This window comes from Tachyglossus aculeatus, chromosome 2, assembly GCF_015852505.1.
Source record: "Tachyglossus aculeatus isolate mTacAcu1 chromosome 2, mTacAcu1.pri, whole genome shotgun sequence".
Taxonomy (NCBI): Eukaryota; Metazoa; Chordata; class Mammalia; order Monotremata; family Tachyglossidae; genus Tachyglossus; species Tachyglossus aculeatus.
Window position 1 is genome coordinate 99499360 of NC_052067.1, and position 27441 is coordinate 99526800.

Here is a 27441-nt window from a genome sequence, read left to right on the forward strand (position 1 = left end):
GGCAACATATAGAGACAGTCCCTACCCAACAGTGGGCTCACAGTCTAAAAGAGTACAAGCAGCCTTGTACTCTTCGACTATTCGTAATCATCATCTTCTTCATCCTCGTCTTCTTCCTCCACATCTTCCCTTTCCTCTGCCGCAACCAAGGCTGTTTCTCGGGCCTCTCGGATAGCTTGCTCTTCTTCTGCAGTGGGATCGCTGCTCTCAGTGATCTCAGGCCCGCTCGGGTACTCCTGCAGAACCGGGGGCGGAAGTGGGGGCGTGTAGTTCCCCGGGCTGTACTTGTGGCCCCAGCCCAGATAGAGATTCTCAAACTTCCTGCGAAGGGACAAATGAAGTCATCGAGAGCTGTCGGAAAATATAGCCAATTTCTCCAAGGAACCCCCTCCGCAACCCGGAAACAGTCCAAACAGGGCAGCGTCTGCTGGGCCAGACTGACCTCAGTGCCCTCAAAGTCTCCTAGGCCGCAACATGCCAAAAAACGTTGAAAAATCCCACTGGGACCAATTTGGGGGGAATTGCTGGGATACTCTAGCATCTTGGGACTTGCACCTGATCTCCGAATTCCCGAAATATTCCCTAGATTAATGATTGGGTATAGCTTTTCACACCTCTCAGGGTCATACCTGGAGTTTCCAGTACTCTAGCAGTCTCAACTATGGGACGGAGAGTCAAGCAGAGGCCTACCCATTCCATTCATCATCAACATCAATCGTATTTATTGAGCATTTACTGTGTGCAGAGCACTGTACTAAGCGCTTGGGAAGAACAAATTGGCAACATATAGAGACAGTCCCTGCCCAACAGTGGGCTCACAGTCTAAAAGACCCATTCCATTCTTAGCTTGGGCAGTGGCTAGCGAGTGGAAAGTCATCTGCTACAAGTCAAAACTCCCCTGTGCTGTGTGCAGTAGCGGCATGGGAGACAGTTGAGGGCGGGGACTCGGGTTTACTGCGTATAAGGAGGCAATGGTAAACAAATTCCGTATTTTTACCAGAAAACTCTATGGATCCACTACCAGAACAACTGCAGATGGAGTTGGGGTGTTCTGGGAGAGATGTATCCATGGCGTCGCTATGGGTCTGACACGACTCAATAGCATAAGACAACAACAATGGCTTTTCAGCCAGAACTTTGAAAAGCCAAAGTGAGGGGAATGCGCAAATAGTGTCTGGCAACCCCCGGCACAGCGAAAGAAGAAAGGACAAGATTGTAGCAAAGGGTCTAAGTGGCAACATCTGGATATTGTAGAACAGCGGCATGTAGGTTGGGAACCTATGGCTCTGCTTGGATTCATAGATGCTCTAGGTGCCCACCCATGGGGTAGGAACCAGGAGGGTAATGCCATTAACTTTGCCTCCAGTGCCAAAACATGTCTGGGAAGCTATGCACCACACATGGAAGCTGGGCAACACTCATCCCATGCAACCAATCCTGTTCCTGCCTTCTCTGTCAGTCAGTCAGTCCTATTTATTGAGTGCGTACTTTGGGCACAGCACTCTCCTGAATGACTGAGAAGCAGCGTGGCTCGGTGGAAAGAGTCAGAGGTCACGGTTTCAAATCCCGCTCCGCCGCTTGTCAGCTGTGTGACTTTGGGCAAGTCACTTCACTTCTCTGTGCCTCAGTTCCCTCATCTGTAAAATGGGGATTAAGACTGTGAGCCCCACGTGGGACAACCTCATCACCTTGTAACCTCCCCAGCGCTTAGAACAGTGCTTTGCACATAGTAAGCAATTAATAAATGCCATTATTATTATTATGTAACAATATGACACATTCCTTGTCTCTCTGCCCCCCTCTTTTCATCTGAGGGTCTTTGGGGCCATTCCCCGAATGGAGGCCAGCTAGCGGGTGGGGGTTCAAGGGTGTGGCCTAATGGAAAGAGAAAAGGCCTGGAAGTAAGTCGGGATCCATAAGTTCAAGTCCCGGCTCTGCTATTTGCCTGCTGTTGGACCTTGGGCCATCACTTAATTTCCCCGTGCCTTAGCTTCCTCATCTGTCAAATGGGAATTAAATACCTGTCCTCTCTCCTCCTTAGACTATGAGCCCCATGTGGGGACAGGGACTGTGCCCGATCTGATTAGCCTAAGTCTGCACCTGCTCTTGGTACATAGAAAGTGCTTAACAAATGCCACATATATAATTATCGTTATTACTGGGAAACCTCGTCACTCAAGCAGAATAATAGGGGCTTCTGCTGCTGGGGAAACCATGGGAAGGAGCTGCTCTATTTCACTGTTCTCCCTGAAGCTTGCTAATGGGCAGCCTTCCCCGATTAAAGCCCTCTTTTCCCCCACTCCTCCCTTCTGTGTCACCTACGCATTTGGATCCTAGCCTCTAAGCACTTGATATTCATTCCACCCTCAGCCCCACAACTCTCACGTATGTATCTGTAATTTATTTACTTAACAATAATGATTGTCGTATTTATTAAGTGCTCACTATGTGACTTACAAAGTGCTGGGGTGGACACCAGCAAATCAGGATGGACACAGTCCAAGTCCCACATGGGGCTCCCAGTCTTAATCTCCATTTTACAGATGAAGGAACTGAGGCCCGGGGAAGTGAAGCGACTTGCCCAGGGTCACACATCAGACAAGTGGCAGAGCAGGATTAGAACCCAGGTCTTTCTGGATCCCAGGCCCTTGCTCTGTCCACTAGGCCATGTCTGTCGCCTCCTCTAAACTGTAAACTCTTGTGGTTAGGGAACGTGCCCGCCAGCTTTGCTGTATTATACTCTCCCAAGTATATAGCCATTGTTCTGCACACAGTAAGCACTCAATAATATTACTGATTGATTTAATCACAAGAAGCAGCGTGGCTCAGTGGAAAGAGCCCGGGCTTGGAGTCAGAGGTCACGGGTTCAAATCCCGGCTCCGCCACTTGTCAGCTGTGTGACTTTGGTCAAGTCGCTTCACTTCTCTGGGCCTCAGTGACCTCATCTGTAAAATGGGGATGAAGACTGTGAGCCCCCTGTGGGACAACTTGATCACCTTGTAACCTCCCCAGTGCTTAGAACAGTGCTTTGCCCATAGTAAGTGCTTACTAAATGCCATTATTATTATTATTATTAGTGCTGGAAGGAGGCAAAGAAGCACTCTATTCAGCCGGACAGAGAGCTGCTGCCATCCACCAAATACTTCATCGTACTTGTAAAGCCATCAGAAATACCAGGAGAGATACTCAGCGAGCATATATTCTTTGGAAGGGAGAATAAGGGAAAGAAATGATATCATTTCTCTCTTCCACCCTGGTCCCGTTTCCGCATGTCAAAGAACAGCCGAAGGAAGCCCACTCTGTAACAGCTCTGTAAGCTCATGCTGGGCAGGGAACGTGTCCATCAAACTCTTATATTGTACTCTCCGAAGCAATTAGTACATTACTTTACACAAAGTAAGTGCTCAATAAATGTGATTGATTGATCAACTGCTTGTTTGAGGTAGACCCCCGTGGCGGGGCTTCCAGAGGAGAGTGGAGTGGTGAACGGATGCGATTGCACTCCTTTAGGGCAGGGATCTTGTCTACCAACTGTATTCTGCTCTTCCAAGTGCTTTTAGACTTCCCCCTTTTAGACTGTGAGCCCAGTGTTGGGTAGGGACTGTCTCTATATGTTGCCAATTTGTACTTCCCAAGCTCTTAGTACAGTGCTCTGCACATAGTAAGCACTCAATAAATATGATTGATTGATTGATTGATTAGTACAGTGCTCTATACATAGTAAGAGCTCAATAAATAACACTGATTGATTGGCTGCCCAGCTAACTCAGAGTCCAATTTTGATGCTTCCCACTGACCTGCCTGAACCGTCTAGAGCGGTCCCCAATTCCCTCACTTCCCGCTTCCGGGGCAACTGGCCTGCATGGAATCCACACTGGGCTGGCCGCTCTGACCACACTCACTTGCCAATGGAAAAAGCATAGGCTCCGGGCCACAGGTTGGACCGCAGCACAGCCAAGGCATACTGAGGGATCACGCTGGCCGCTAAGCGGGCTGTCCACGGAGGGATGTCTTCGATCTCTGGAACCCAGAAACAGAAGCAGGTTGGAAATCAGCAGCAGGGAAAGTGCAATAGGATTCAACTGCCCATAAAGCAGCCCTGGGCTGGATCAAAAGCCATCAGCGATAATAATAATGATAATAATTTTGGTGTTTGTTAAGCGCTTACTATGTGCAAAGCACTGCTCTAAGCACTGGGGAGGATACAAAGTGATCAGGTTGTCCCATGTGGGGCTCACAATCTTAATCCCCATTTTACAGATGAGGTAACTGAGGCACAGAGAAGTTAAGTGACTTGCCCAAAGCCTCACAGCTGACAAGCGGAGGAGCTGGGATTTGAACCCATGACCTCTGAGATGAATCACAGTGTTGAGGTAGAGAGAGCAGCCATTTAATACGATGTAAGAAGCCACCCAGATGTCAACTGCGGATGATATGCTAATTCACTCATTCATTCAATCGTATTTATTGGGCGCTTACTGTGTACAGAGCACTGTACTAAGTGCTTGGGAAGTACAAGTTGGCAAAATATAGAGACGGTCCCTACCCAACAACGGGCTCACAGTCTAGAAGGGGGAGACAGACAACAAAACAAAACGTGTGGATGGGTGTCAAGTCATCAGAACAAATAGAATCAAAGCTAGATGCACATCATTAACAAAATAAATGGAATAGTAAATATGTACAAGTAAAATAAGTAGAGTAATAAATCGGTACAAACATATACAGGTGCTGTGGGGAGGGGAAGGAGGTAGGGCGAGGGGGATGGGGAGGGGGAGAGGGAAAAGGGGGCTCAGTCTGGGAAGGCCTCTTGGAGGAGGTGAGCTCTCAGATGTGCTACTGAAGGCTCCAGCAGACATTTGGGGAATGGTTCTCATTCCAAAGACAAGTAAACTGAATCAAATAGCTTCTCCGCTCAGTCTTACATCTTGACTTCTAGTTCGGTTCTCACACCTAGGCCACACAGAGTCCTCCAAGAGAAAACTGCTCTGATTCTTGAGCCATCCCCTGTCTGGGAGTTACACTGGCCCTACTCCTTCTCACTCCCTAAATCTAGTAAGTCTCTCCTGTTTCCTGTTCCCGTTCCCCTGCAATAATAATGAAGATAATGACAGTATTAAGCGCTTACTATGTGTCACGAACTGTTCTAAGCGCTGGGGTGGATACAAGCTAATTCGGTTGGACAAAGTCCACGGGGCTCACAGTCTTAATCCCGAGTTTACAGATGGAGTAAGTGAGGCACAGAGAAGTGAAATGACTTGTCCAAGTTCACACAGCAGACAAGTGGTGGGGCCAGGACTAGAACCCAGGTGCTCTATTCTACTTATTACATATCTATTCTACTTATTTACATAGATATTCTACTTATTTTATTTTGTTAGTATGTTTGGTTTTGTTCTCTGTCTCCCTCTTTTAGACTGTGAGCCCACTGTCGGGTAGGGACTGTCTCTATATGTTGCCAACTTGTACTTCCCAAGCTCTGCACACAGTAAGTGCTCAATAAATACGATTGATTGATTGGGCCATGTAGCTTCTTAATGGGACCTTCATCATCAACAAAGTCATCATCATCATCATCATCAACAACAGTTCTGGTGGGACACTAGCATATGGGAGAGATTGAACTGGGCAATGAGGCATTTTACAGAGAGCAAGGGTGGGATTGATTGGCCACCGGCGAGAATCAATCAATCAATCAATCGTATTTATTGAGCGCTTACTATGTGCAGAGCACTGTACTAAGCGCTTGGGAAGTACAAATTGGCATCAGATAGAGACAGTCCCTACCCAACAGTGGGCTCACAGTCTAAAAGAGAAAAGCTAGGAGTGTTGGGCTTCCATGAGGATGAGTCCAGAAGGGCAGGGGCGGCGTGGCCACAGGGACGCCTGGGCTGACCATGGCAGCCGCGATGGCAGAGAAGTCTTTTTCTGGAAAATGTCCTGCATGATGTCATTATGTTACATTGCATGTATGTACAGAGTGACTTGATGGCGTCACGTGGGTCGAAGCGGGGTGGCCCCACTGGTCCCACCCTCAGGGCGGCCAGGTGATGGAAATGGGTTTTGTGGAGTGAAGCGTATGAGCTGGGGAGTAGTGGAAGAAGAGCCGGAGTTAGCTGATGAAGAGCCTAGATGAGGATGAACAGGAGACTTTGTTTCATGAGAGAAGCAATGAGATCCATCTGTGTTTTGGGAGTATGTAGCTCTAGGAAAGTTGATTGAAGAGGGAGGAGACTCTGGAGGCCTAGAGATCAGTAAGGAGGCTGTTTCAGGCATCCAGTTGGGGTGGGATGACAACATATTGGGTTAGGGATTAGGGGAGCGTAGCTATATAATAATAATAATGATGATGATGGTATTTGTTAAGCACTTACTATGTACCGAGCACTGTTCTAAGCGCTGGGGTAGATACAAGGTAAGCAGGTTGTCCCAGGTGGGGCTCACAGTCTTCATCCCCATTTTACAGATGAGGGAACTGAGGCCCAGAGAAGTTAAGTGACTTGCCCAAAGTCACACAGCTGATTAATGGTGGAGCTGGGATTAGAATCCACATCTTCTGACTCCCAAGCCCACGCTCTTAAGCCACACAGAGTGGGTCATTATATTTTCTGCCATACTGTACTTAGTTGAGGATTTTGGCTTGAAAGAGTTATTTTTCTTGAAATTAGTTATCAAACAGCAGCTGTGCCTCAAATTCCAAATGGAAGATATTTAGTGATAGAGCACACTGAGCTGGTGAATGGGCCCGGCAGCCCCCACCCAAAGTCAGCTGAGCTCGTGGTGTGGCCGGCTGGATTTTCTGAAGTCGCTGAGCTGTTCTGGAAAGCAGCGTGGTTCAGTGGAAAGAGCACAGGCTTTGGAGTCAGAGGTCATGGGTTCAAATTCCAGCTAAGCCAATTGTCAGCTGTGTGACTTTGGCCAAGTCACGTCACTTCTCTGGGCCTCAGTTCCCACATCTGTAAAATGGGGATTAAGATTGCGAGCCCCTTGTGGGACAACCTGATCACCTTGTAGCCTCCCCAGCACTTAGAACAGTGCTTTGCACATAGTAAGTACTTAACAAATGCCATTATTATTATTATTATTATTATTATTATTATTATTATTATTATTTCTCCAGCTCCAGAAAGCGGCCCCGACAGTGGGAAGGGGAGGTTGGGGTTGGGGCCTGAGGGGGATCCAGGCATCTCAGCATTCAGCCCACTCCAGTAGCAGCAGGATCTGAGCTAATCAGGCCCTCCCTGGAATAAATAATAATAATGATGGCATTTATTAAGCGCTTACTATGTGCAAAGCACTATTCTAAGCACTGAAGCTCAGGGCTCTCTACTGGGTCAGGGGAGGAACTGGGTGCTCTAACATGTTGGAGTGACTCTTGTTCCCAACCAGAACTTCCTCAGGCTGAGGAGGGTGGCTTATAAACACTGTTCTGGGTCCTCTTGAAACCGGTGCTTCAGCTCTAAGATGGGACAGCTTTTGTCCATCCGTTTACTAAATGGATCCTAAAGCAAAGTTATCCAAGGAAATAAATGTCACGCTTCATCAAGCTAAATGAAAGCAAGAGCTTCAGATCTCACTTCCTCAGTAAACCGAGACCAAGAAACACAGAAAAATGCACTCTGAAGGTGGAAGAAATGGCCATCTGGAAGTGTGCAAGTGGATGTGGAATTATGAGGTTGCATGAGGTTGCTGAAGACCTGGGTCCTAATCCTGCCCCTGCCACTTGCTCGTTGTGTGACCATGGGCAACTCCCTTAACTTCTCTGTGTCTCAGTTTCTTCATCTGTAAAAGAGGGATTTAATAATCCCTCCCCCTTGGACTGTGAGCTCCATGTGGGACAAAGACTGAACTTGATCTCATTATCTTGTATTTATCCCAGTGCTTAATACAGTTCTTGGCACATAGTGAGTGCTTAAAAATACCAGAACAATAACGATTACTGTTATTTGTACTTGTACTTGTACTTACCAAGCAACTTGTACTTCCCAGGCACTTAGTACAGTGCTCTGCACAGAGTAAGCGCTCAATAAATACGATTGAACCATTCAGTCGTATTTATTGAGCGCTTACTCTGTGAAGAGCACTGTACTAAGCACCTGGGGAGTACAAGTTGTCAACATATAGAGACGGTCCCTACCCAACAGCGGGCTCACAGTCTAGAAGGGGGAGGCAGACAACAAAACAAAACATTAACAAAATTTAAAAAATAGAATAAATATGTAAAAGTAAAATAGAGTAATAAATATGTACAAACATATATACATATATACAGGTGCTGTGGGGAGGGGAAGGAGGTAAGGCGGAGGGATGGGGAGGGGGAGGAGGAGGAGAGGAAGGAGGGGGCTCAGTCTGGGAAGGCCTCCTGAGGAGGTGAGCTCTCAGTAGGGCTTTGAAGGGAGGAAGAGAGCTAGCTTGGCGGATGTGTGGAGGGAGGGCATTTCAGGCCCGGGGGAAGACGTGGGCCGGGGGTCGACGGCAGGACAGGCGAGAACGAGGCACCGTGAGGAGGTTAGCGGCAGCGGAGTGGAGGGTGCGGGCTGGGCTGGAGAAGGAGGGGGTGAGGTGATGGAGAGCCTTGAAGCTGAGAATGAGGAGTTTTTGTCTGATGCGTAGGTTGATTGGTAGCCACTGGAGATTTTTTGAGGAGGGGAGTAACATGCCCAGAGCATTTCTGCACAAAGGTGATCCGGGCAGCGGCGTGAAGTATAGATTGAAGTGGGGAGAGACAGGAGGATGGGAGATCAGAGAAAAGGCTGATGCAGTAATCCAGTTGGGATAGGATGAGAGATTGAACGAGCAGGGTAGTGGTTTGGATGGAGAGGAAAGGGTGGATCTTGGCGATGTTGCGGAGGTGAGACCGGCAGCTTTTGGTGATGGATTGGATGTGAGGGGTGAACGAGAGAGCGGAGTCGAGGATGACACCAAGATTGTGGGCTTGTGAGACCGGAAGGATGGTAGTGACGTCAACAGTGATGAAAATGTCAGGGAGAGGGCAGGGTTTGGGAGGGAAGATTAGGAGTTCAGTCTTGGACATGTTGAGTTTTAGATGGCGGGCAGATATCCAGATGGAGATGTCCTGAAGGCAGGAGAAGATATGAGCCTGGAGGGAGGGAGAGAGAGCAGGGGCAGAGATGTAGATTTGTGTATCATCAGCATAGAGATGATAGTTGAAGCTATGGGAGCGAATGAGTTCACCAAGGGAGTGAGTGTAGATAGAGGAGTGTAGATTGAATGAATGATGAATTTGCAGGTGCATATATGGGTCTGTGTATTTATTCATCTGTGTGTGTGTGTGTGTGTGTCTACACATGTATTTTTTGTGTTGATCTCTGCATTTACGTGAGTATACCTACCTGAATCCTCAGAGAGTGGAGTCAGTAGTGGAGGCCCCACTTCTTGCTCTATGTCTTCTGGCTCTTCCCTTTTTTCCTCCTTTTCACTTTCTTCCTCTTCTTCTTCCTCCTCCTCCTCTTCTTCCATCTTCTGGGAGGGGTGAAACCAAACACAGCGTCCCTAGGTGATGGGTCAAGGGTCCAAGAGCAAATGAGAACCTTCAAGACTCAGTATTGCAGAGTGAAGTAAAGCAAGCAGGAGCTAGGTTTACAAAGACATTCTCTCACTAATTCACAACCCTATATATATTCATATAATTGAGATCAAACAGTGTTTTTTATGACCTTATTTGCTTGCTGGCTCCAAGCAGATAATTCAATCGTATTTATTGAGCGCTTACTTTGTGCAGAGCACTGTACTAAGCACTTGGGAAGTTTAAGTCAGTAACATAGTGCAGATAATATAATATAATCTGCACTGAAGGAGCTCAGCCAGAAATTGGGAGTATTGCCTGTGGATTTAGCAAAGCTCTCTCCCGCCCAATCCCAGAGAATTCAAAATCAGAAGAGGATCTGGCCATCTCAGAACCCACCATTTTGAACCCCCAAATCAGATCTCTGCTGAGCAAGTAGGTGGATCTCAGAAAGTTCCATTCCTTTCCCAATATTTTTGTTTAAATATGGTCAGATTTTCAGGAGGAAATGTAATTAGAAGGACGTCATGAGGAACTGGGAGAAAAGGAGAGAAGGGAGAAACAAGAAGAAGGAAAAATGAAGGGGAAATTGGAGAGAAATGGGAAGCAGAGTGGTTTAAGGGGTGGGTGAAATGGGTCACTAGTTGGAAAGGGAAATTTTTCTTTGGGGCTTCCCTTCCTTAGAGTAGCACAACCCACTGTGTGTCTCTTCAACCCACTAGTAGCAAAAGAAGCAGCATGGTGTAGTGGATAGAGCATGGGACTGAGAGTCAGAAGGTTTTGGGTTCTAATCCCTCCTCCACTACTTGTCTGCTTCTATGTGGCCATGGGGAAGTTACTTCACTTCTCTCTGCCTCAATTACCTCATCTGTATAATGGGGATTGAGGCTGTGAGCCCTTCATGGGAAATGACGGTCTCCACCTTGATTTGCTTGTATCCACCTCAGTACTCAGTACAGTGCCTGGTCAAAATAAGTGCTTAACAAATACCATCATTATTATTATTATGTCTTCTGGGGGACCCTGAACCTTGGGTAAGCACAATTTGGTAGCCTTGTTCCGGAAGAGGAAAGGGATGCTGTTGCCCTAGCATTTCTGCTCCCTAAACTGTCCTCTCCTCACACCTACCTTGGGATGGTATCAGAGCTCAGAATCAATAGCCCCTGATCTTGGACTGGGGAGGAAGCAGTATAAACAGCCCCAGATGGGTTAGTGTGATGCTACTGGCCCTTAGAAGAGTTCTTTGTGCATAGTAAGTGCTTAACAAATACCGTAATTATTACTGTGCCCAGAACTTCCAGATCCCTTGTGCCAGGCATGGCAGAAGAAGAGAAATAGGGAACTGTAGACCAAAAAGGGAAGAGAAAATGAACAGACTGGCTACCTGCAACCCCATCTCCCAAAGTCTGGTCTCTCAGATGGAGAGAGGTTCCCGAGTGGGTGGATACCTGGGGGAGAATGTGTTGTACGTGATGCACCCAGTTGGAGAGGGAGTCCACCAGCTCAACCGCTGGAAAGCCTTCGAAATCAGGATTCGCCTCATAGGAATCTCGTCTACCTCCTTCCTCTTCTTCCTCTTCTGCTTCTTCTTCCCCAAACTGGTAGAAGCCCAGGGGGCTGACGTGGGTTCCCGCCGAAATCCGGGCAATTTGTGCCCTCAGGTAATGTTTCTCGTTCCCTGGAAAAGGAGGGTAGCTCCTGATGGGCGCATCCAACCGTCCAGTGAAATATTTCTTGATTTTTCTCGCCACCACGATTTGGGCCGGTATCACGGGCGGTAACTTTATCCAGGGTTTTCCTGGCTCGTTGCAAACAAAATAGGTATATTTGTTGGCACCAGTTCTGTTTTCTTCTTTGGGAATCGGCTGGGGAGGCTTGTAGGCGGGCTTTGGCAAATGGTCATCTTGCTGTTCCGCATTTTCCTCTAACTCTTCTCTGGCCTCTCCTTCTGCCTGGACCATCATGCCCTCCTCGTCTGTTTCCTCTTCCTCTTCCCCTTCCCGGAATTCCACTTCAGCCACAATGTAATTCCTCTCCAGGCCCAAGATCTTGCCCCAGAACCGGCAGGTTTGGATCGGTCGGGCGTCGGTGAGTTGTTTGAGGGCAAGAAATATGCGGTAAGTCTCGTCGGTACTCAGACCAACTCCTGCTTGTTCAAAGTAGAAGGCCGCTTCCATTATGTTTGGGAGAGGACTTTCTGCCTTGAGAGAGAAAAGTCTGGGTGAGGATGGTAGATAATACTGAAACCCAAACTCTGGCTCGAGGGTTGTCCCTGATTGTGCCATGGAGCCTGTGCCCAGGGGTCATTAGTGAGTTTGCAAAGTTTGTTAATGGCCTCACAGCTCCCCGCAACTCCCAGGGTCTTTTCTGGGGAAGAAGAGGAAGGACAATGTCAATATCAATAGTGACCATTTATGTCACACCCCCCACCCCCACCTCTTTCATAGAAAGAGGAAAAGTAAAAAAATGGGGAGCAGTGTTCCCTAATGGGAAGAACATCGACCTGGAAGCCAGAGGACCTGGGTTCTAATCCCACCTCTGCCAGTTGCCTGCTGTGTGACACTGGTCAAGTCACTTAACCTCTCCATACCTCACTTTTCTCATCTGTAAAATGGGGATTCAGTGTCTCTTCTCCCTTCTTCTTAGACTGTGAGCCCCATGTGGTACAGGGACTCTGTCTGATCTGATTAACTTGTATCTACCCCCGCACTTAGAACAGTGTTTGACGCATAGTGAGGGTTTATCAAATACAATAGAAGAGGAAAAGTAAAAAAAAAAAAGAGGAGCGCTGTGGCCTAGTGGAAAGAGCATGGGCCTCGGAGGCAGAAGGACCCGGGTTCTAATACTGGCTCTGCCACTTATCTGACGTGTGACCTTGGGCAATTCACTTAGCTTCTCTGGGCCTCAGTAACCTCAACTGTAAAATGGGGATTAAGACTATAAGCCCCATGTGGCTCATAGACTGTAACCCACCTGATTAGCTTGTATCTACCTTGGCGCTTAGTAGAGTGCCTGGCCTACTTAATTAATATAATAATAATAATAATGACCATTGGCCAATGAAAGCAACATCTTCTCTGCCTTTTGTGGCAGTCTTTTGGGCACAGAGTTGGGGAAAGGTTGAGGACACTTCTTCCCACCCAAATCTCTCAGTGCTCTGAAGGATCCCTACTCCCGACCAGGGGGAGTAGTTGCAGCTATAAGATAGGCTGCTGTTTCTACTGTAGAAATACCGTGGCTCAGTGGAAAAGAGCACAGGATTTGGAGTCAGAGGTCATGGGTTCAAATCGCGGCTCCACCACTTGTCAGCTGTGTGACTTTGGGCAAGTCACTTCACTTCTCTGGGCCTCAGTTACCTCGTCTGTAAAATGGGGATGAAGACTGTGAGCCCCACGTGGGACAACCTGATCACCTTGTATCCCCCCAGTGCTGAGAACAGTGCTTTGCACATAGTAAGAGCTTAATAAATGCCATTATTATTATTATTACCTCCTGTTCTGGGGAAATGTGCAGGACATCTGAGATCTCGCTCTGGAAACACAGAGGTCCTCTTCAGTTTCTCACTGCTCCTGCCCTCCCCACCCGGCATCTTAACCCCTTAATATAGTATTTGTTAAGCACTTACAATGTGCCAGGTGCTATACTAAATGCTAAGGTAGAGATACAAGCTAGTCAGGTCTCGCATAGTCTATGTCCCACATGGGGCTCACAGTCTTAATCCCCATTTTACAGATAAGATAAGCGAGGCACTCCTGCGGTTGTGTTTTCTGGTGCCCCTTCCCACCATTTATGCCCAGGGCAAAGACCCTTCCCAGGGGGATGCAGATTTCCCAGATGCTGTAAGTGTCTTGGAGATGTAAGGGGGTGCCCCTTCCTCTCACTCTTGAGGAGCAGGGTTGGAAAGCTTCGAGACAGCTAGGGCAGAGTCATAGATCTCCACCACACTCCTTGTAGCTCTGAGGATGTCACCAACTGGAGGCAGCCCTGAGGAAAGAAAGGCTAGGGCCGAGGGATCAATAGTGACCATTTATGTCACATCCCCTACCCCTACTGAACACGCCACACAGGGATAAAGGGATGCCTTCATTCATTCATTCAATAGTGTTTATTGTGCACTTACTGTGTGCAGAACGTACTAAGTGCTTGGAAAATACGATATAGCAGAGATACAATCCCTGCGCTCAATGGGCTCACAGTATAGATGTGGAGGTGGGGAGGGAGACAGATATCAATATAAGTAAACAGGCATCCATATAAATAAACAGAATTTCAGATTTATGCATATATACATAAGAGCTGTGCGGCAGGGAGAGGAGGGGAAGAGCAAAGGGAGCGAGTAGAGGTGATGCGGAAGGGAGGGGGAGCTAAGGAAAAGAGGGCTTAGTCTGGGAAAGCCTCTTGGAGGAGGTGCACCTTCAGAACAGTGCTTTGCACATAGAAAGCGCTTAATAAATGCCGTTATTATTATTATTATTCAGAAGGGCTTTGAAGGGCAGAAGAGTGACCGTTTGGTAGATTTGAGGAGGGAGGGCTTTCCAGGCCAGAGGTAGGACTTGGGCCAGGGGTCGGCGGCGAGACAGGTGAGATGGAGGCACAGTGAGAAGATCAGCACCAGAGGAGCAGAGTGTGTGGGCTGGGATGTAGAAGGAGAGAACGGAGATGAGGTAGGAGGGAGCAAGGTGATGGAGAGCTTTAAAGCCAATAGTGAGGAGTTTTTATTTGATACAGAGGTGGAAAGGCAACCACTGGAGATTTTTGAGGAGGGGTTGGCTTGCCCTGAATGTTTCTGTAGAAAGATGATCTGCACAGTGGAGTGAAATATGAACTGGAGTGGGGAGAGGCAGGAGATGGAAGGTAAGAAAGGAGGCTGATGCAGTAATCCAGGTGGGTAGGATGAGTGATTTGTACTAACAAGGTAGCGGTTTGAATGGAGAGGAAAGGGTGGATCTTGGCCATGTTGTGAAGGTGAGACCAACAGGTTTTGGTGACGGATTGGATATGTGGGGTGAATGAAAGAGCGGAGTCAAGGATGACACCAAGATTATGGGCTTGTGGGACAGGAAGGATCATCAGGGAGCCGTGATGTAAGGGCCTAAAATGCCTAAGCCAGTTGTGACTGGTCATTCTAGCTAGCCCCCATACAATGAAGTCAGGAAGGAGCCAGTCAGGTACCTTAGAGGACCTTCAGGAGAAGAGCCAATCAGAGAGAAAGTTAAGGAAAATGGGGAAGGATCTAACTAACACAAAAGCAGGAAAAGCCATTTTTACGGCAGTTGAGCTGAGCAACCCTGGGGGAAACAGGAGGCTGGAGAAATCTCTCTCCTTTTTCGGAGCGGGCAGTGTTAATCCAGAGAGGGCTTCTCCAGGAAGGACTGTTTGCAGTAGGGAGGCCTTGAACCACAACACTTATGAATTAAAGGAGATCCATCCATTGTAAGGCTTTAAACCCACTGTGGGCAAGGATTAAATAATAATAATAATAATAATGATGGCATTTGTTAAGCGCTTACTATGTGCAAAGCATTGTTCTAAGCGCTGGGGGGATACAAGGTGATCAGGTTAACCCACGTGGGGCTCACAGTCTTAATCCCCATTTTACAGATGAGGGAACTGAGGCCCAGAGAAGTTAAGTGACTTGCCCAAAGTCACACAGCTGACAATTGGTGGAGCTGGGATTTGAACCCATGACCTCTGACTCCAAGGCCCGTACTCTTTCCACTGAGCCACGCTGCTACCAACTTTTTTGTATTTTACCCGAGAAGCAGAATGGCCTAGTGGAAAGAGCACAAGCTTGGGAGTCCCAGGACCTGGGTTCTAATCCCAGCTCAGCCAACTGCTTTGCCAATTGCTAGCCGTGTGACCTTGGGCAAATCACTTAACTTCCCTGTGCCTCAGTTTCCTCAACTTTTATATGGGGATTCAATATCTGTTCTCCCTCTCATTTAAGACCATGAGCCCCATGCGGGACAGGGACTGTGTCTGACCTGTCTTGTACCTACCCCAGCACTTAGAACAGTGTTTGGCACAGAGTAAGTACTTAACAAGTACCATAAACAAACAAGCAGCGTTGCCTAGTGGAAAAAGCACGGGACTGGGAGTCAGGACCTGGGTTCTAATCCCCACTCTGCCAATTGTCTGCTGTGTGACCTTGGATAAGTCACTTAATTTCTCTCTGCTTCAGTTTCCTCATCTGTAAAATGGGGATTAAATCTTACTCCCTCCTACTTAGACTGTGAGCGCCATGTGGACAGAGACTGTATCCAGCCCTATTATCTTGTATCAACCCCAGCGCTTAGTAGAGTGGTTGGCATACGGTAAGTGCTTAACAAAAACCATCATTACTATTACTCTCAATCAATCAATAAATCAATCGTATTTATTGAGCGCTTACTGTGTGCAGAGCACTATACTAAGCACTTGGTAAGTACAAGTTGGCAACATGTAGAGACAGTCCCTACCCAACAGTGGGCTCACAGTCTAAAAGGGGGAGACAGAGAACAAAACCAAACATACTAACAAAATAAAATAAATAGACTAGATATATACAGGTAAAATAAATAAATAAATAAATAGAGTAATAAATATGTACAAACATATATACATATATACAGGTGCTGTGGGGAAGGGAAGGAGGTAAGGTGGGGGATGGAGGGGGGACAAGCGGGAGAGGAAGGAAGGGGCTCAGTCTGGGAAGGCCTCCTGGAGGAGGTGAGCTCTCAGCAGGGCCTTGAAGGGAGGAAGAGAGCTAGCTTGGCGGATGGGCAGAGGGAGGGCATTCCAGGCCCGGGGGATGACGTGGGCCGGGGGTCGATGGCGGGACAGGCGAGAACAAGGTACGGTGAGGAGATCAGCGGCAGAGGAGCGGAGGGTGCGGGCTGGGCTGGAGAAGGAGAGAAGGGAGGTGAGGTAGGAGGGGGCGAGGGGATGGACAACCTTGAAGCCCAGGGTGAGGAGTCTCTGCCTGATGCGCAGATTGATTGGTAGCCACCGGAGATTTTTGAGGAGGGGAGTAACATGCCCTCCTCAACATGCTTTGTCCAGTAACATGCGTTTCTGGACAAAGACAATCCGGGCAGCAGCATGAAGTATGGATTGAAGTGGGGAGAGACAAGGGCATGGGAGATCAGAGAGAAGGCTGATGCAGTAGTCCAGACAGGATAGGATGAGAGCTTGAACGAGCAGGGTAGCAGTTTGGATGGAGAGGAAAGGGCGGATCTTGGCAATGCTGTGGAGCTGAGACCGGCAGGTTTTGGTGACGGCTTGGATGTGAGGGGTGAATGAGAGAGCGGAGTCGAGGATGACCCCAAGTTTGCGGGCTTGTGAGACGGGAAGGATGGTAGTGCCGTCAACAGAGAGGGGAAAGTCAGGGAGAGGACAGGGTTTGGGAGGGAAGATAAGGAGTTCAGTCTTGGACATGTTGAGCTTTAGGTGGCAGGCAGACATCCAGATGGAGATGTCCTGAAGACAGGAGGAGATGCGAGCCTGGAGGGAGGGGGAGAGAGCAGGGGCAGAGATGTAGATCTGGGTGTCACCAGCGTAGAGGTGATAGTTGAAGCCGTGGGAGCAAATGAGGTCACCAAGGGAGTGCGTGTAGATCTAGAACAGAAGGGGACCAAGCACTGAACCTTGGGGAACCCCCACAGTAAGGGGATGGGAGGGGGAGGAGGAGCCTGCAAAAGTGACTAAGAATGAACAACCAGAGATATAAGAGGAGAACCAGGAGAGGACGGAGTCTGTGAAGCCAAGGTCAGATAGCGTGTTGAGGGCTCGGGGGGTCGCGTAACTAACTCTCCCAAACACTAAGCAAGCACTCAATAAATACCACTAGTTGGTCCATGAGGACCACATACAGGGTAGTAAAAGGTCATGGGGAAGGGGACTGGTTCTGGTTTAGGGCTAGGCATTTGGATCAGGATTTTGTTTAAAGAGCTGGTGGCCAATACTGTTGTTTTGGCTCATTTCTATACTGAAACAAGAGGGTTATTTAGGTCCTAGGAATATAGTCTGCTGAAGTTAAATTGCCTCCTCTGGTGACTTGTTGTTAGCCTGAAACACCTCTCTAAACCCCAGCAATTAGCCCTTTCAAACTGCCTAGATCAATCAATCAATCAAATGGTATTTATTAAGCATTCATTATGTGCAGAGAACTGTCCTAGGCACTTGGGAGAGTACAATACAACAGAATTTGCAGACATGTTCCCTTGATGAATCCCAGCTGATTGCCTGGCCTTTTGGGATGCTTACTTAAAGAGTCAATGGATGGCCCTCACGATGTGAGGGGTACATTTTGGGACTTATTCTTTGGGAACCTCTAAAAACTGCTCTTTCCTCCAAAGGAAAACATCCAAGCTTTTAAGACTGTGGGGACACAGTACAATATAACAGAGTCGGTAGTCGCATTCCCTGACCACGAGCTTAAAGTCTAGAGGAGTCAGAGCTCTCTTATAAGTGTCTTTGGGGGTAATTTCAGACAGGTGAAGGGTCGGGGGCAACCCTAGAGCTCCACACCAGGGCTGCAGTGAATTGTTCTCTCATCTGTTCCGGAACCTTGCCTGGTCATATTCCCCACCTACGATCTCTGACAAAAGGACCAAAAAAGAGAGTCATTTCCTTTCCCAGCCAGACCTGGCCAACACTCAAGAGTCCTGTGGAAAATCCTGCTCAGAGAACAATGAACTGCTGCTTTATAACAGGGACGACTTACAATTTCATCTTCCAGCTCTTGATCGCCTTCCAAATTGGCCTGGGAGAAAAGGGCCTTTTGTGTCTCTGCCATTTCATAAGCTAAAAGCACCTCATTCTCATTTTGGAGAGTGTCCATTTTCTTGTGGAAATGAGCCCTCTTTACATCTCGGCTGATATTTTCAATGATGTCAACAGCGTTTTCTGGACGTTCATCCAAAATCTTTGTCAGGATTTTACAGAGATGATCATACCTACCCAAAGAGAAATCCCCCGGAAACAGGTTACTGTACTGGTAGAAATCCAGACATCAAGTTGACCTCAGCCATCTTAAACTTATCCTCACCGGCTATGACTCAGTCCTTTTCCTCTGCCCAGCAATAATACTTCTCTTCCCTTATTGACGCCCGAGCCCATTGCCTACTACAACTGTTTCTGATTTATAACTCCCTCCTTAAATTCCCTGTTTCTCTGCTTCCCTCATCTCTTGCCCCAGATGACCTGACCATCTACTTCATCAAGGAAATTGAAACCATCAGGAGGGAACTCCCTAGATTCTCCCCTGAACCTCTCCAGTCCCACCCTCCTCCTGCCCCCTAAGTTACAGTCTCGTCCTTCCCTGCCCTCTCTCAAGAATAGCTCTGTTACCTTCTTTTGAAGTCTCACCCTCCACCTGCCCCTCCACTCCTATTCCTTCACACCACACTTGCCTCTTCCTTTCTTCTCTCCATGTCTGCTATTTTCAATCACTCATTCTCTAATGGCTCCTTCCCATCTGCTTTCAAGCATGCCCATGTATACCCTATCTTAAAAATCCCTTCACTTGATCCCATTTACACCTTCATCTCTCTATCAGCATTCCTTTCTAAACTCCTTGAAAAAATTGTTTACGCTGTTGTCTCCACTTCCTCTCCTCCAACTCATTCCTCAGCCCTCTGTCACAGCGTGACTCAGTGGAAAGAGCATGTGCTCGGGAGCCAGGGGTCATGCGTTCTAATCCCAGCTCCACCACATGTCTGCTGTGTGACCTTGGGCAAGTCACTTCACTTCTCTGAGCCTCAGTTCCCTCATCTGTAAAATGGGAATTAAGACTGTGAGCCCCACATGGGACAACCTGATCACCTTGTATCCCCCCCAAAGCTTAGAACAGTGCTTTGCACATAGTAAGTGCTTAACAAATGTCATCATTATTATTCCCCCTCCACTCCACTAATAATAATAGCTATGGTATTTGTTAAGTGCTTACTATGTGTAGGCACTGTTCTAAGCACTGGGGTTAGATACAAGGTAATCAGGTTGTCCCACATGGGGCTCACAGTCTTCATCCCCATTTTAATGATGAGGTAACTGAGGCCTGGAGAAGTGACCTGCCCGAAGTCACACAGCTAACAAGTGGCAGAGGTGGGATTAGAACCCACACCCTCTGATTCCCCAGCCCATGCTCTTTCCACTATGTTGCGCTGCTTCTCAAAACCACCCTCTACAAAGGTCATCCATGACTTTCTACTTGTCAGATTCAATGAACTCTAACATCCTAATCCTCCTAGACCTTTCAAAAGCCTTCACCACTCTGGACCACCCCCTTCCCTTGGAAATTCTATATTTATTCTTAGTTTCATTTACACTGTCCTCTTCTGGCTTTCATATTTCCAGCCTCCCTAACAATTCCCCAGTCTCTTTTTTTTTAATTGGCATTTATTAAGCACTTACTATGTGCAAAGCACTGTTCTAAGCGCTGGGGAGGTTACAAAGTGATCATGTTGTCCCACAGGGGGCTCACAGTCTTAATCCCCATTTTACAGGTGAGGTAACTGAGGCCCAGAGAAGTGAAGTGACTTGCCCAAAGTCACACAGCTGACAATTGGCGGAGCCGGGATTTGAACCCATGACCTCGGACTCCAAAGCCCGGGCTCTTTCCATTGAGCCATGCTGCTTCTCTCTTGTCTCTTTCACTGGCTCCTCCTTTCCCTCCTATTCCATAATAATAGGGATCCATCCAAGCTCAGTAATGGGTCCCTGTCTATTCTCCATCTATCCCCACGCCCTTGAAGAACTCATTCACTCCCACGGTTTCAAGTACCATCTCTATATGAATGATTCACAAATCAACTTCTCTAGTCCTGGCCTCTCTCCTTCTCTGTAATCTTGCAATTTTCTCGGAAGTATGTCCCACGGACATATTCCTATCACTGTTGACAACACCACCATCCACAGGGATTTCTGTTTCGAACATGTTAAGTCTGAGGTGTCAGTGGGGCATCCAGGTAGAGATGTCTTTAAGGTAGGAGGAAATGAGAAGCTGCGGAGAGGGAGGGAGATCAGGGCTGGTGATGTAGTTTGGGGAATCATTCGTGTAGAGATGGTGGTTGAAGCCGTGGGACTGAATGAGTTCTCCAAGGGAGTGGAAATAGATGGGGAATATAATCAATCAATCAATCAATCGTATTTATTGAGCACTTACTGTGTGCAGAGCACTGGACTAAGCGCTTGGGAAGTACAAATTGGCAACATATAGAGACAGTCCCTACCCAACAGTGGGCTCACAGTCTAGAAGGGCAAGACAGAGAACAAAACCAAATATACTAACAAAATAAAATAAATAGAATAGATATGTACAAGTAAAATAAATAAATAAATAAATAGAGTAATAAATATGTACAAACATATACACATATATACAGGTGCTGTGGGGAAGGGAAGGAGGTAAGATGGGGGGGATGGAGAGGGGGATGAGGGGGAATAATGGGACCCAGAACTGAACCTTGAGGGGTTTCCACAGTTAGGGGATGGGAGGCAGATGAGGAGCCCATGAAAGAGACTGAGAATGAGCAGCCAGAGAGGTAGGGGGAGAACCAGGACTTACCATAGGTTTTTAAGCACTTCATCACCTTGTCCCACTCGATCCCACCTCAATCTCATCTATCTTGTTGCTGATCCCTCACTCACTTTCTGCTTCTGGCTTGGAAATCCCTCCTTTTTCATATCTGACTCTTCCTACCTCCAAAGCCTTATTAAAAGCACAGCTCCTCCAAGAGATCTTCCCTGAATAAGTCCTTATTTCCTTTACTACCCCTTTTGCATCACCTCTGCACTTAGATTTGCCTGCTTTATTCACCCCCTCCTTAGCCCACAGCACTTATGTACATATCCACGATTTATGAGAAGCAGCATGGATCAGTGGAAAGAGCATGGGCTTTGGAGTCAGAGGTCATGGGTTCAAATCCCGGCTCTGCCAATTGTCAGCTGTGTGACTTTGGGCAAGTTACTTAACTTCTCTGGGCCTCAATTACCTCATCTGTAAAATAGGGATTAAGACTGTGAGCCCCCTGTGGGACAACCTGATCACCTTGTAACCTCCCCGGTGCTTAGAATAGTGCTTTGCACATAATAAGTGCTTAATAAATGCCATTATTATTATTATTATTTATATTGATGTCTGTCTCACCCTCAGTCAATCAATCAGTTGTATTTATTGAGGGCTTATTGCACGCTGAGTGTGGTACTGAGCTCTTGGGAGAGTACAATGTTACAAAGTTGGCAAACCCGTTCCCTGTCCGCAGTGAACTTACAGTCTAGAGAGAAATGAAAAAATACATGTAGTATATCAATCAACCAGTGGCATTTATCGAGCTCTTACAAAGTTCATTCAATTGTATTTATTGAGCGTTTACTGTGTGCAGAGCACTGTACTAAGAGCTTGGGAGAGTACAATACAACAATAAACAGACACATTCCCTGCCCACAACGAGCTTACTGTCTAGAGGTGGGGAGATACGTTCATAAGTGCTGTAGAGCTGGGAGGGGAGATGAACAAAGGGATCAAGTTGGGGTGACACAGAGGGAGTGGGAGAAGAGGAAAGGGGAACTTAGGGAAGTACTCTTGGAGAAGATTAAGGCTTTGAAGGGGGGAAAATAATTGTCTAAGTGCTTGGGAGAGTACAATACAGTTGGTAGACACATTCCCTGTCCACCAGAAGCTTAGTGCATAGATGGGGTGATAGACATTAAAATAAATTACGGGTACTGTGGGACTGAGGATGGGGTGTCTATCGAGTGCTTAAAGGGTACAGACACAAGCACATAAAGAATATTTAAATTATGTGAAACATAATGGAATTTGTGATAGGTTATAGCTTTGTCTTGTCTTGTTCATTCATTCATTCAGTTGTATTTATTGAGCACTTACTGTGTGCAGAGCACTGTACCAAGTGCTTGGGAAGTACAAGTTGGCAACATATAGAGACAGTCCCTACCCAACAGCGGGCTCACAGTCTAGAAGGGGGAGACAGACAACAAAACAAAACATATTAACAAAATAAAATAAATAGAATAGTAAATATGTACAAAAGAGTAATAAATCTGTACAGACATATATACTGGTGCTGTGGGGAGGGGAAGGAGGTAGGGCAGAGGGGGTAGATGGGGAGGAGGAGAGGAAAAATGGGGCTCAGTCTGGGAAGGCCTCCTGGAGGAGGTGAGCTCTCAGTAGGGCTTTGAGGGGAGGAAGAGAGCTAGCTTGGCGGATGTGCAGAGGGAGGGCATTCCAGGCCAGGGGGAGGACGTGGGCCGGGGGTCGACGGCAGGACAGGCGAGAGCAAGGCACAGTGAGGAGGTTAGCGGCAGAGGAGCGGAGGGTGCAGGCTGGGCTGGAGAAGGAGAGAAGGGAGGTGAGGTAGGAGGGGGCGAGGTGATGGACAGCCTTGAAGCCAAGAGTGAGGAGTTTTTGCCTGATGTGTAGGTTGACTGGTAGTCACTGGAGATTTTTGAGGAGGGGAGTAACATGCCCAGAGCATTTCTGCACAGAGATGATCCGGGCAGCAGAGTGAAGTATAGATTGAAGTGGGGAGAGACAGGAGGATGGGAGATCAGAGAGGATGTCATGTCTTATGTTGTCAAGTCGTCTCCGACCCATAGCGACACTATGGACACATCTCTCCCAGAACACCCCACCTCCATCTGCAATCATTCTGGTAGTGGATCCAGAGAGTTTTCTTGGTCAAAATATGGAAATGGTTTACCATTGCCTCCCTCTGCGCAGTAAACTTGAGTCTATGCCCTTGACTCTCTCCCATGCCGCTGCAGCCCAGCACAGGGGAGTTTTGACTAGTAGCAGCTTTGCACAGCCCTAAATATCACAACTGGGCCTGGTCCTGCCCAGTTTCAGCCAATTCAGGTAGCCAATAAACTTGGAAGGCTTTGATTTGGAGTTCCACCCGGGCTGCAGTATGGAGAGGGAGTGTTTAAGAAGTTCAACTCTTTACACTGGGAAATTCAGGTTTGCCTGGGCGACTAAGAAGTATGCCATTGGAGCACACAGACAACAGGAGACAGCAGGATCCTCTTGGGGCCTTTGTCCTAGAATGCTGCTACTCCCTGTCCCCTGCAGGTTCTGCCTTTTGGACAGAAAAGGAAGGAAAGAACAGGTCCTTCAATTGGGTGTCCCAGGGAACGGCCTGGTTCACTGGCCTCTAAAAGCAGCACTACTGATCTGGTTTAGGATAGAGGACTGAGACCACAGTTCTCTCCTTGGAAACTTTGAGGGATTTACTTCAAAGAGAGGCTAGCCCTGTTCCTATCCTCACCTTTAACCTGTGGGACAATGCCAACAGATGCTTCGGATCTTCTACTGCATAACTCTATTTGAGGCTTCTGTTCCTTTAGGGCTGACATATTTGATAGCTCTTGCTCATACTTAATCAATAGTATTTACTGAGCACTTACTGTTTGCAAAGCACTGTACTAAAATCACATCTCCTCCAAGAAGCCTTCCATGACTAAGTCCTCATTTCCTCTACTCCCTCTCCCTTTTGTATCACACCTGCACTTGGATTTCTATTCTTTAATCAACCCACCTTCAGCCTACAGCACTTCTGTATATATCTGTAATTTATTTTAGCCCACTACTCTCCACACTGTAAGTGTTGGATAAATACTACTGACTGATATACTACCTGCCTTGTTTCATAGCGTTCCCCTCCCAAGGGGGAGACTATTGTTATCAATCAAACAATTGTATTTATTTAGAACATACTGTGTGCAGAGCACTGTACTAAGCATTTGGAAGAGTACAATATAAGAGAGTTGATAGACTCAATTCCTGTAAGTTTATAAAGGGTGAAACTCCCCTGTCCCCAGTCAACGCAAGTATATCATGCAACATCACATTGTCGGGGTTACTACAAGAGCACAAAATGGCAGTTGAGGATGTTGAAGGGGGTGATGCAGGGGTGCAGCCCCTGACCTGTTCATCCTGAACCCCAAAGTATGCCCCTTTTGCAGCTCAAGGAGCTACACTGGGAGGAGCAGAATGGCTAATGGCACAGAACAGTGATTTTCTGTTCGAAGTGTTTTCTCTCCCCTCCACAGTTCCTCAGATTGCACTGCTGGGTTCTTGGGAGTTTTGGGGGAGGAGAGTTGGGCTCATTCTTATTATTCCCCCTGAGGCCTTGACCTCTGTCCTTCTTGCTCACTCCAGAGCCTTTACTTTCCCCTCCCAGGATTCTCGGGACATCGGTGATGCTTTCAAGCAGCAGAATTTAGTGGGCAGGAGTCAAATAGGATTATAGCTATAAGCACATCATTAATAAAATAGAGTAGTATATACGTACAATAAAATAGAGTAATAAATACGCACAAATATATACAAGTGCTGTGGGGAGGGAAAGGAGGTAGGGTGAGGGGGCGATGGGGAGGGGAGGAGGAGAGGAAAAAGGGGGCTCAGTCTGGGAAGGCCTCCTGGAGGAAGTGAGCTCTCAGTAGGACTTTGAAGGGAGGAAGAGAGCTAGTGTGGCGGATGTGTGGAAGGAGGGCATTCCAGGCCAGGGGAAGGACGTGGCCCAGGGGTCGATGGCGGGACAGGAGAGAACGAGGCCCAGTGAGGAGGTTACCAGCAGACAAGCGGAGGGTGAGGGCTGGGCTGTAGAAGGAGAGGAGAGGTGGGGTAGGAGGGGGCAAGGTAATGGAGAGCCTTGAAGCCGAGAGTGAGGAGTTTCTGCTTGATTCAAGGGTTGACAGGCAACCACTGGAGATTTTTGAGGAGGGGAGTGACATGCCCAGTGCTTTTCTGTACAAAGATAATCTGGACAGTAGAATGAAGTATAGACTGAAGTGGAGAGAGACAGGAGGATGGGAGATCAGAAAGGAGGCTGATGTAGTAATCCAGTCGGGATAGGATGAGAGATTGAACTAGCGAGGTAGCGGTTTGGATGGAGAGGAAAAGGCGGATCTTGGTGATGTTAAGTGAATGGAGCCGCTACGGGTTGGAAATGACTTGGTGGCATATGATAATGCACCTTCAATAGGAAATTATTATCACCTCAGTAGTGAGGGAGCCCCGACTCCTGCACGCTTGGATCTCTCTGAAAAAGCCCCCCACCCTTGCGCATCCTTCAACCCCCATCTTCCCACCCCCGTTTCTCTCTCAAGCGCTCAGTACAGTGCTTTGCACACAGAAAGCGCTCAAGAAATTCGATTAACATTAATAATAATAATGATAATAACTCACAGGTTCAGGCCGGACGGGGTACCGCTCTTCAGCAGATAGGCCTTGGCGTTGTGGGCGGCCAGGGCTGGGCCGCTGGGCTCCAGCTCGGATCCCTGCCACCCCCACGGGGCCGGTTCGGGCGGGCTGAGCCCCCCGACCCTGGAGTCCCGCGGCGGGACTAGACGCCCCCGGGCCTGAAAGCCGTTCCGGGCTGTCCAGGGAGGGCCGGGACAGGGGGTCGAGGGGCGAGGCTGAGGCCTTGTCTCCCCTGGCCGACGGAGAGACCCGAGGGTCGGGCTGGGCCGGGCGGGGGTCTCGGGGCCGCCCTGCCCCACGGTCCCCGAGGTGCTCGGGCTCCGGCCCCGGAGTGGGATGGGCCCGTCCGAGGACTCGGACGCCGACGGGGAATTGCCCCCCCGCATAGGGCCCGCGGAGGCGGCCAGGGCATCACCCAGAGTGGGCTCTACCTCGGCATAGGCTTTGGAGGGATCCTCGGGGGCCGGACTGAGGGGGCCCGGTTCCTCCATCGCTTCTGGGGGGCGGTCCGGCCCGGGAGGCCGGCGAGCGATCGATCCGTCGCCTTGGTTTCGTCCAACTGCGCGTCCTAGCAGCCTCGTCTCCATGGCAACCGCGGCCGGGCTGGGAGGCGGGGCGTTGCTAGGATGCGCGCCCCGTTGCCAGGGCCATGGACCGCCCCGCCCCTCCCCGCCCACCACGTCCCGCCAGTCACTCGGGATGCGTTTCTCAATCGTGGCTGAGGCTGCCCTAGAGCTCCCCGGCCCGGGCCCGGCTCAGTGCCTTTTGCACATTGTAAACGCTTAACAAATACCATCACTGTTATTTCCCATCACTGTAGACGGCACAACCATCCTTCCCGTCTCACAAGCCCGCAACCTTGGTGTCATCCTCGACTCCGCTCTCTCATTCACCCCACACCTCCAATCAATCACCAAAACCTGCCGGTCTCACCTCCACCACATCGCCAAGATCCGCCCTTTCCTCTCCATTCAAACCGCTACCTTGCTGGTACAATCACTCATCCTATCCCGACTGGATTATTGCATCAGCTTCCTTTCTGACCTCCCAACCTCCTGCCTCTCCCCACTTCAGTTCCTACTTCACTATGCTGCCCGGATTATCTCTCTATAAAATGATGATGATGGTATTTGTTAAGCGCTCACTATGTGCGAAGCACAGTTCTAAGCGCTGGAGAAACGTTCAGGGCATGTCAACCCCCTCCACAAAAATCTCCAGTGGTTGCCTATCTACCTCTGCATCAAACAAAAGCTCCTCACTATTGGCTTTAAAGCTCTCCATCACCTTACCCCCTGCTACCTCACCTCCCTTCTCTCTTTCTACATTCAGTCATTCATTTACTTATATTTATTGAGTACTTACTGTGTGCAGAGCACTGTACTAAGCGCTTGGGACATCCCAGCCCACACACACTACTCCTCTGGTGTTAACCTTCTCACTGTGCCTCCATCTCTCCTGTCTCACCACCGACCCCTGGCCCAAGTCCTCCCTCTGGAATGCCCTCCCTCCTCAAATCTGCCAAGTAATCATTCTTCCCCCCTTCAAAGCCCTACTGGAGGCACACCTCCTCCAAGAGGCCTTCCCAGGTTAAGCCCCCTTTTCCTCAGCTCCCCCTCCCTTCCACGTCACCTGGACTCAATCCCTTTGCTCTTCCCTTCTCTCCCCTCCCCACAGTACTTATGTATATAGAATGTATATAATATACATAGTATAT

General features: G+C 48.3%; 1 protein-coding gene across 1 annotated transcript; it reads right to left on the reverse strand.

Annotated features, from left to right (window-relative positions):
• Nucleotides 1–26314, reverse strand: RSPH4A (radial spoke head component 4A). The gene is made up of 6 exons (XM_038771612.1): nucleotides 25713–26314; nucleotides 18231–18462; nucleotides 10975–11727; nucleotides 9354–9513; nucleotides 3903–4020; nucleotides 1–321 (listed from the first exon to the last, which is right to left on the reverse strand). The coding sequence occupies exons 1-6, from the start codon at nucleotides 26312–26314 to the stop codon at nucleotides 78–80; spliced, it is 2109 nt and encodes a 702-aa protein (XP_038627540.1). The 3' UTR covers nucleotides 1–77.
• Between the last annotated feature and the right edge of the window lie 1127 nt (nucleotides 26315–27441).

Bases quoted from the DNA above. Each gene is read 5' to 3' on its own strand.
- RSPH4A (XM_038771612.1), bottom strand. From the start codon at position 26,314: ATGGAGACGAGGCTGCTAGGACGCGCAGTTGGACGAAACCAAGGCGAC. The intron at 9,514-10,974 runs GTATCCACCCAC...CCCATCACCTAG, and splicing joins TACAACACATTCTCCCCCAG to GGACGCTGTGTTTGGTTTCA. The intron at 322-3,902 runs GTGAGTGTGGTC...GTCCCTTCGCAG, and splicing joins TATGCTTTTTCCATTGGCAA to GAAGTTTGAGAATCTCTATC.